This window comes from Hyperolius riggenbachi, chromosome 7 (genome assembly GCF_040937935.1).
Source record: "Hyperolius riggenbachi isolate aHypRig1 chromosome 7, aHypRig1.pri, whole genome shotgun sequence".
Classification (NCBI taxonomy): domain Eukaryota; kingdom Metazoa; phylum Chordata; class Amphibia; order Anura; family Hyperoliidae; genus Hyperolius; species Hyperolius riggenbachi.
The window spans coordinates 224,119,532-224,130,105 of NC_090652.1; the positions used below are offsets into that span (position 1 = coordinate 224,119,532).

At 43.4% G+C, this 10,574-nt stretch overlaps 1 protein-coding gene across 1 annotated transcript; it reads left to right on the forward strand.

Annotated features, from left to right (window-relative positions):
• Nucleotides 1-2,493: 2,493 nt before the first annotated feature.
• Nucleotides 2,494-3,585, forward strand: LOC137526143 (reticulon-4 receptor-like 2). The gene has a single exon (XM_068247363.1). It carries the CDS (start codon nucleotides 2,494-2,496, stop codon nucleotides 3,583-3,585), a length of 1,092 nt encoding a protein of 363 aa, XP_068103464.1.
• Nucleotides 3,586-10,574: the final 6,989 nt, after the last annotated feature.

Consider the following 10,574-nt stretch of genomic DNA (forward strand, 5'->3'; position numbering starts at 1 on the left):
CATTCAGATCTTAGACTGAAAATAAAAATATTAGACTGTTCTATGTTACTATGTTCTGTTTACTATTAGTACTACACATACAATTGTCTCATAAGTTTGCATTAAATCTGTCCATTCACTGCTGGTTGAAAGAAGCAGCTAGCCCTCTGAAGCTAAAGCCCTCCCTCCTGTCACTTTCTTATGTCATCATTGTTTAGAGGTAGAAATTATAATTTTAGATTGAAAGCAAAAAAAAAAAGATTGTCAGAGGCATACAATAGCATTTTTTGAATCGGCAGATAGCAATATGGCAGCCTTCATGACACAAAAACTATACATTCTGCACCCTTGGCCAGCAAGGTTAGCTGACAATGGCCCATATGCAATTATTTTTTCTCCTGAGTTATTTCCTAGTAGATAATTAGATAATTTTCATATTCTCTTTAAAATAACTTTTAAGCATTTTACAATTGAGAAAATACTCAAAAGTTGGTAAAAAAAAGTACTATCAAAATCATTTTGAGTATATTTCTGTTTGCTGGTGGTTTTAAGACAATGTTACCTATATACAAACTGTTACCTATATTTGTAGAATAATACAGAGAAGAAATGAAAAGTAGGAAACTTTAGTTCAGGTTTGCTTTTCCATTTCACTGTCATATTTCTTTCTAAATATTTTCTCTCTAATGTTCTCTTTTATGGTTTTTACCTTTTTAAATCAATTAATTTAAATTCTAACATTTGTAAAATGATTATATTGTAATAAAAGCGTAGTAAAATAAAAGAGCTTTGCAAATGTAGAAAACAATATCTGAAAATGTAACGTAAGGAAAATGAATAAACAAAGAGGCTCTAAAACTATATCTTATTCAATTTATTGTCATAAGTTTTAATTTAGTTATATAATTCTTAGTCAGTGACAAAATGCTTATACAGTATAACTTTAAGACATTTAAATTGAATTACAGTATATTACAGTTTTATATTTGTAACTGTTGGAATTGTTTTTGTTTTAAATAAAAATCTACTGAAAAGAACCCATAGGTCCATTATGACTCTCAATTTAAAAATATAGCCAATGTAAACAATATAACAGAGGAGCTAATTGTAAAGTAAAAGGTTTAAAAACCGCTGGAAAGGGGAGGTAGTGGTGGACTTACCTCCAATAGTAGACTCACACAAGTCAATTTGAACAGCAAAATACATTTTATTCACAGCTCCAACAGCAATTGGCGTCTATGTTATATTGTTTACATTTGCAATCAAAGTCCACCCTTTGGTGGTAGGGGGGCACCCCATCATCCTTCCTGTCTACAGAGAGTGACTTTTAGCCTGAGTGCGGTCGTGCCTAATCTCCCCATCTGCGATAACAGTGGTTGCCTTGGTTGCAACCCATGTTTGTGAGTATAAAATCTTTCTGATTAAGATTATTCTGAATACTTGGCATAGTGCACCATCAGAGGCTCTCGATCTTCCCTCTTTATCTTTTTACCAGCATAAGCATCAGATTCTACTGCCAATGTACTGGTGATCTGGCAGTCTACAAATTTCCACACGATACAATGTCACAGGGTAAAGCTGGCACACCATCTATTATTTCCGGGTGCTTGGTAAAGTGACATAGGCAGTGTCACCGGTTAGTATAGTTCGCAGATATTACCAGCACACCAGGAGTTATGAAACGCACTTTATTGTGCCAGTTTCCACAAGAAATCCAACAATTGTTTCGGGGCCACGCAGGGTCCCCCTTTATCAAGGCATGTGGTTACATTTGTTGGATTTCTTGTGGAAACTGGCACAATAAAGTGCGTTTCATAACTCCTGGTGTGCTGGTAATATCTGCGAACTATACAAATTTCCACAGTGATGCTACTGTCTAACTTCTCAATCCACTCCCCTAGCTAACTAACAATCAGTATGGCCAGAGCATTGAGCTTTGAGCATTGAGCTTTGTCAGGAAGGACAAAGTAGGAGGAGATAATAGTAACCATGAACTTTCATGTTCACTCATGCCCATAGTTTGGTGGTTTGTAGGCAGATAGTTGATTTGAAGTTTAGCTTTGTTTCTCTCGCTAGTAATTCTGCACCCTATTGATCTGTAATGAGAGACAGAGCAAGGACTTGCTCGTTATAGCACTCTGCATCTTAGTCTGTTGCACTGGAAGAAGCAGCAAAGCAGTGACAGTTATGTGATCATTATTTTCAGGAGTACAGCTAAAAAATCTGCAAGTTTTGTTTATGACATGTCACTTAAATATCGTTGTTAGTTTTACGTGGAGTTGTTTTTATTCTTGCCAAGGGTCGAACTTTATATGAAGTATGCACCATTATTTTGATGAGATTCTAACAATTAAATGCAATAAATGATGAACTACACTCTCATCATATAAAATGTGAATTAATGCCATAGAAAATTTTGTTAACTTATTACTATACACCAACGTTATATAGTGTAGTTTTTCCTCTTATCACTACTGACTGTATTATTTCTCATTCTATCATTGCAGGACCAGAATGGATCTATTTTCCAAGACACTGCCTGTATCTACTCTGCTCACTTCACCATGGCTGGTGCCACAGTTGCTGTTTGTCTTGCCCCGCCTTTCTGCTCTTTCTTCCTTAACCCTCTGTCCATCTTTATGCCTTTGTGGCTCCAGGTCACTTTTTGTAAATTGCTCAGGAAGAAATCTGTCACACATTTCCATCTCTCCTCCACCTGTGGCTGAATTCATTGACCTCTCTGGATGTTCCCTGTATGCTCTACCTCTCCTCAACAACGTCTGGAGGCTTCAAACAATGATCCTGGCACATAATGCCATCTTGGAAATTACAGATGGGTCATGGAGGGGTTTGCAAAGTTTACAAATTCTGGATCTCAATGAGAACCACATAGGAAACTTAACAAGAACCTTCTCTGTTGGCCTTGACTCCCTCACGCATCTGTACCTAGCTCATAATTTGTTGCATGTTGTCACAAAATACAGCTTCCAACATTTACATAGTCTTGAACTGCTGGATCTCCATGGAAACCTTATTTCTACATTGGAACCTGGAGCCTTGAGGTCTCTTACCCAGCTAAGTCGTCTACAGCTGGAGAATAATCAGTTGAAAAATCTAAGAAATAATGACTTTTCTGTACTACAAAGGCTTGAATTTATTGATTTGTCTGGAAACCAAATCCAAGATCTACCTTCTGGGGTACTATCCCCTCTGCATTCTCTCAGCTACCTTAATCTACAACATAACAATCTACGCCACTTACGCTTCCAGACTTTGAGCAGCTTGCCAGCACCTGGAACTCTCCTTTTACTCTCATTCAATCCTTGGGAATGTGACTGTGATCTGCAGCGTGTTTTTGGAAAATTAGGAAGCTTACATAGAATCAGCTTACAAGATGGTGGGAACCTGCACTGTGCAGATCCTCCAGCACTGAGAGGAAGACCCCTCACTTCTCTGGACACTAGACTCTGCGTAGCAGAAACTGTGACAGTGTTGGTTATTACTTTAACTGTTGCAGTTACTGTAGTTGGAGCCATAGTAACTGCTGAGAGAAGTCGTAAAAAAGGCCCTAGATATCCTGGTATTGAAATATCTGTCCAAGATTGAACAAGAAAAGGCATAGATATGTCTTATGTTAGAAATTATCTAACCATCTATCTGCCTAGCAATTAAGCATTGTTATACTCAGCAGGAGATAACCAGAAGACAATGCACCAGAGATAATGACCAGTGTCTACCAGTACTTTACAGAAAATAATCTAATTATAGAAAATCTAACAGAAAAATCTAACAGCAAATTGTATGGTGTGTACTAGGCATAATGCTGGGTATACACGGATGCAATTATGCGCCGGATCGAGCCGCTGGCTGGATGCGGGCGCATCCTTGCTCGTCCGCGCGTGCTCGTGGATCGATTCCCCCTTGCCCACGCCGTCGCGCCTTATCAGCCGCTCGATTCACGGCTATTGTCTGCCGGCGAGAATCGAGCGGAGAATCTATACAGCAGGTCATCGGACCTGTCAGATATTATCAATCGAGCCATCAGCGGCTCGATTGATAAGGAAAAGAAACTCTGTGTATGCCCAGCATTAGGCACAACTCTGGAAACAGATGTTTTTTTTCCGTCCTGTGTGGGTACTCAGTGGTAGAGCTTGTCTTAGGACTGGTTCAGACGGACGTTTGTGCAGCGTTTACTGCCAGCATTCGGGGCTTGGCGTTAAACGCTCCCATTCAAGTGAATGGGAGCGTTTGTACCAAGCTTTTACGCGCGTTTACACGAATGCGGCGTTTGGGTTCCGAATTTCACTGGCGTTGAAGGAGCCCCTGGAAGCTACATGCTGCTTCCAGGGGCGGTTAACCGCGACGGGTAATGTTCCCCTAGGGGAAGAAAAAACGCGACCGCATCCGAACACAATGCGAACGCTGCTGAAAGCCCGAACGCATTGCCGCCGCGACGCCAACGAACGCGACGCCTCCAAACGTCCGTCTGAACCAGCCCCAAATCTGTAGAAGCTCCTTACTCTGGCATTTCTTATACCTGCAAATGAGTATTACATACTAACCTCACCATCCGTTCCTCTCCAACGCTCGCCATTTTCTTCTTACAGTGATCCCTTCGAGTTCTGACAATATTTTGTCAGAACTGAACTATACCAGTTGCTGTCAGTTATATATCAGCAGCTGTCAGTTACAGCTGATTGTACAAAGTAATGTCCATGTTTCCCTATGGCTCAAGTGGGTGGTTTCACAGTTTAACAGTGTGCTGACCAGGAAGCTGTTATGGGGTAATGGCCATTTGTAAAATGGAGGACGGAGAATTCCATTGATCACAGTGGACAAACGGGACGCAGGAGAGGAGAAAGAGATTGAGAAGTAGACTACACAGGAGGTTAGTATGACCTGTGAATAGTTATTTTTACTTTTTATTTTCAGTTTAGGTTCTCTTTAAGAACAAATTGGTACACTTTAACCAACACCTGTGCCACCTCAGACCCTGTAGAGACTGTAAGCACACTGTGATCTCACTGTGACCACTGTCAGGAAAAAACTGACCAGTGAAATGCAAATACTGATTACTGGAAGGCACATAGACCACTAACAGCATGATGTTAACCACTGAAAACAAATAGTTGTATCCAGCAGCCTATAGTCATTCATAACTAACAGCCAGATACTGACATATAGACATTTTTTACAGGTGAGGAGGAGTTGTAGTCTCCACCCGCTCCTATGTGCAGCTGCATAGTGCACCAGTTAAGGGCGTTGCCTTTGATGTAGTGTTTGAGCCTTTGACCAGGGTTCAAATCCCAGCTCAAGCCAATACATAAAACAGTAAGGAGTCTTTGGGCAAGGCTCCATAATGCTCCTGGCTGCCTGTGGAGAAAAAGTGACTGGAGCTCTAAAGTGCTTTGAGTCCGCTAGGAGAAAAGCGCAATATAAATGTTGTGTCTTGTCTTATCTTTGCTGGCCTTTCCTGGTTACATGTAAGTGTTGCTCCTCTGTAAATGAAGATGCTGCGTAAAATTGTTCTCCTCTTCTCAAGACCCACTGTTCAATTAGGGCTTTCGTTTGCATCTTCATTGACTGGGTAGTTGGTTGGGGGAGAAGGAGATGATTGGGGAGAAGTGTATGGTGCACCGAGCAGCAACCACGTACAGTATCTCACAAAAGTGAGTTAACCTCTCATATTTTTGTAAATATTTTATTATATCTTTTAATGGAACAACACTGGAGATTTGACACTTTGATACAGTATACAGTAGTCCGTGTACAGCTTGTGTAACAGTGTAAATTTGTTGTCACATAAAAACAACTTAACACACAGCCAGGGGCTTAACTAGAAATCACTGTTCCCCCCTGCAAAACTTTGGATGGGTTCCCCCTACCCCCCACCCCAGGTATAGGTGCCCCCAGTATAGATAGCCAGATATTGGTGCCCCCAGTATAGTCAGGTATAGGTGCCCACCCCCAGTATAGCCAGGTATAGGTGCCCTCAGTATAGCTAGGTATAGGTGACCCCAGTATAGATAGGTGCCCCCAGTATAACCAGGTATAGGTGTACTCGGTATAGCCAGGTATAGGTGCCCACAGTATTGCCAGGCATGGGTGCCCCCGGTATAGCCAGACATAGTTGCCCCCATCATAGCCAGCCACGGGTACCCCAGTATTGTCAGGCATGGGTGCACCTAGTATATCCAGGTATAGGTGCCATCAGTATAGCTATGTATAGGTGCCTCCAGTATAGATAGGTGCCCACAGTATAGCCAGGTATAGGTGCCCTCAGTATAGCCAGGTATGGTTGCCCCCAGTATAGTCAGGCATGGGTGCCCCAGTATAGGTATAGGTGCAATCAGTATAGTTAGGTATAGGTGCCCTCAATATAGCCAGGTATAGGTGCCCACAGTATAGCCAGGTATAGGTAGCCAGTTAAGTGCCCCAGGCCGAGGAGTGCAGCGCATGAGGAAGGGCCAAACACAGTGGCAGGGAGGGGGCCTCTTCCCCCTCTCTCACCTCGGACTCCCCCTTCAGTGCTCCCCCTCCAGCATGACGGCAGCAGCAAGTGGGCAGGGAACAGTGAATGCGAATATACCTCTTCCACATTCCATGCAACAGAAGTCTGGTCTTACAGAGAAGAACCTCTGTTGCGTGGAACATGGAAGTATGTCAGTGTTCACTGTTTCCTGCCCGCTTGCTGCTGTCAATGCTGGAGGGGGGAGCACTGAAGGGGGAGCCCGAGGTGAGGGAGGGGGGAAGTGGGCCTCCCTCCCTGCCACTGTGTGTGGCTATTGTTCCTCCCTCATGCGCTGGATCCCCTCCTGCCCCTAAAAACAGCTGTATTCCTTGCAGGCGCGATTGTTACACCCCTGCACACAGTCATTAATGTTTAAACCGCTGGCAACTAAATTGAATATACCTCTAAGTGAAGAATGTCAAAATTCTGTCCAATTAGACATTTTACCTCCCCGGGATAATTTTACTTGTTAGTGTTACAAGGTCTCAGGTGTGAATGGGGAGCAGGTGTGTTAAATTTGGTAATACTGCTCTCACACTCTCTCATACTGGTCACTGGAAGTTCTACATGGCACATCATGGTGGAGAACTCTCTGGGGATCTTAAGCCATAAAAAAATCCATCTTTTTACTGGCCAGTTTTTTTAAGCAATAATATCATAGCTGATACGCCGCATCCCCACAGCAGAACGAGATATTTATACCCCCAAAATCCGCCAATCTCCATCTCTTCCATCCCTCTCAGTGAAAGAAGAGTGGTGGGGAGAGGTGGAGATCGGCAGAGATTGACGCGAGCAGAGGCACAGCTACTGCCTTAAGCTCTGCCTCTACCCGGAAGAAGCCCCGAATTTTGCCCCGGGGATTTCGGGGGTATAAATACATTGTTCTGCTGAGGGAATGCGGCATTTCAGCTATGATCTTATTGCTTAATATAAATGGTATTTTTGGGGGCTTCAGACTCTCTTTAAACAAAGAATTGTTGCTCTATATAAAGATGGACTAGGCTATAAGGAGATTTCCAATGCCCTGAAAATAAGCTGCAGTATGGGCAAGACCATACAGCCTCGACCAAAGATGTTGAGTGCATGTGTTCAGCAGCATATCCAGAGGTTGTCTTTTGCAAATAGACGTATGAGCACTGACAGCATTGTTGCAGAGGTTAAAGGGATAAGGGGTCAGTCCTTTAGTGCTCAGACCATACACCACACACTGTATCAAACTGGTCTGCATGGCTCTCATGCCAGAAGAAAGTCTCTCCTAAAGATGATGCACAAGAAAGCCTGCAAACAGTTTGCTGAAGACAAGCAGACTAAGGACATGGATTACTGGAATCATGTTCTAAGGTCTGATGAGACTAAGATACATTTATTTGGTTCAGATGGTGTCAAGCATATGTGGTGGCAACCAGGTGAGAAAAACAAAGACAAGTAAGTCTTGCCTACTGTCAAACATGGTAGTTGGAGTGTCTTGGTTTAGGGCTGCATGAGTGCTGCCAAAACTGGGGAGCTACAGTTCAGAGAGGGATCCAGAAATGCCAATAATGTATTATGACATACTGAAGCAGAGCACGACCCCTCCCTTCAGAAACTGAGTCGCAGGGCAGTATTTCAACATGATTTTCGAGATGTCCAGAGTGCCTTTCCAAGTACCCTCTATTGCCTGAAAATCATAAATTCACAAAGTGAGGTTGGCGCTAATGGATACAGTAGGGAAAGTTCTCTAAAGTGTCATGAGAGTCATATGTTGAGTAGTGTATAGGGGTAGATGAAGATACATCTCCGTCACTGTGAAGAATACTCTCACCAGGACAAACCTGTTCTATATGCCAGTTTTTCAAAGCGGACCTGAACTCAGAACTTCCTCTCTGCTCTAAATGATACACAACAGCATAATAACTTTAAAGAAACATTGCTTTGTTACAGATGAAACAAATCCTGCAATAAATCTGCAGTGTGTCTACTTCCTGCTTTCATGGAAGCAGACATATTGTTAACATCCTGTGCTTACAAATTAGCTGCCATGGCAGAGGAAATTCCTGAGCTGACACAGCTGAGAGATCAACTTACACTTGTGATTAGTCACAGATGAGGGGGAATTAGACAGGCTAAACTCTAGAAATACATACAGGGTGCATTTCTCTCTGTTTTTCTTCTGTCCTGTGCAAGAGTTCAGTCCACTTTAACAAAAACAGATAATCCACACTCCCTCTTCTTTGTCTTCTTGACTATCAGTGTTACTAAGGAATAAAGAACATCTTATAGTGTAATGTAAAAACAAAACTTTATTTCTCACATGCAGTTAAAATCTACTAACAAAACACTTTCTTGTGTATTAAAATATTACCAGAGACTTGGGGGCCGATATCCAAACCAAGCCGGGTCTGTTATTCAGTCACCTCCTCTCTATATTGGTAGATGATTTTTTTGCGAAGTACACTATATTTGCTCCACAGAAATGTATTATTTGATCAAGCTCACAAGCCGTAACTCATCAGAGGCCTGGGGAAGGTGACCGAATAGCAGACAAACAAGAGGAGCTGTGGGTTGTCTGCTAAGAATTTATTATTAAAAAACTGGTCAGTGAAACATTTGTCTGGCAAAATGTAATGAAACGCGGAAAAGCCACTGCCTCTCAAGGTGAGGCGGCTGTTTCCGCGTCCAGCAGGGCGCCACAACGCGGAAAAAACGCCGCATGTCGCATAGGCAGAGCGGCGGAATCCGCATTGGTAACGGCGGAATCCGCATTGGAGGCGGCTCCCGCACTTGGTTCACTAGATACATTACAAAACAGTACTGGTGTGGCTGGGACTGATAGTCCACCAAGATTCAGAGTTACACGTGCGCGTTTAAATAACAGCCAGAAGTGAGTCAGCTGACCAGGCGGGTCAGCTGACATTTTCCACAACTCTCATTGGTCCAGCAATTAGGGAGGTCCTGGAGAGGTCCTTGTGTATATATACTGCTGGCTGTTCACTTGCTCTTTGTCTGGCGTTGCGATCACATACGTGGGAGCCCCCAGATCCGTAGTCAGATCCATAAGTGTGCCGGGACCAGCTGGAGCTGTAATCCTACACTTAGCTAGATTCTGTTGATAGCTAAAGTACTAGTTTGATTGTATTTATTTGTTATGACTTTTGCCTGCCTTGAATACCCTCCTGAACTCTGATCTTGTACCTCGATATTTCTGATACTCTGTTGCCGATCCCCGGTTCGTTCCTAGACTCTGCCTCAGCCTCCTGATTCTGTACCTCGATATATCTGATACCCCGTTGCCGAACCCTGCCTGTACTTAGACTCCGCCTTTGTCTCCTGATCCTGTACTGTATCTGTCCGTGTGTGTACGACCTGGCTTGTCCGACCTCGAGAACCGACCTTACCGTTAGAGGCGGTTCCTCGCTCTGTTAGCGACCCTTCCTCCTGAGGGTCACTTTCAGACATCCTTCCTACTGTCAGTCTGACTCCTCCCGTCTTGGAGAGCTCAGGTCTGCGGAAGGAATCTGTGCAGTACTCCTTGCTGCACTGAGGCTTAGTCCTCAAAGTGTTACTGTCACACCAAACACTACACTCTACTCAGGTGAACAGAGGTTAGCTAGTATATCGGATTATCGGTGATACTGCAGATCACTTATAATCTGGTATACATCTGTATTCCCAGTGATACTGCAGATCACCGGTAATCAGATCCTCTCTGTGCTTCACCGATCGTTACACAAAACAAGATTTTGAAGCATTGTCTCCTGGTTAGAGTAACATGGGTGTGTCTTCATAGTGACAAAGGTGTATCTTCAGTGGCGTAGCAATAGGGGGTGCAGAGTTAGCGACCGCATCGGGACCCTTGGGCCAGAGGGGCCCCGAAGGGTCCACCCTCTATCACAGTATTAGCTTTCTATTGGTCCTGTGCTGGTAATAATCACTTCTATAGATGCTTTGAATTGTAGTAATCATTAACACACTGTTCCCCATCCCCTTCTTGCAACTCTGACACTGTGGTTGTGGTTTGCAGGTTTTGGTGCGCCATATTAATTGTAATGTTTAGAGTGCTTGGGGGCCCCATGTAAAACTTGCACCGGGGCCCATAGCTCCTTAG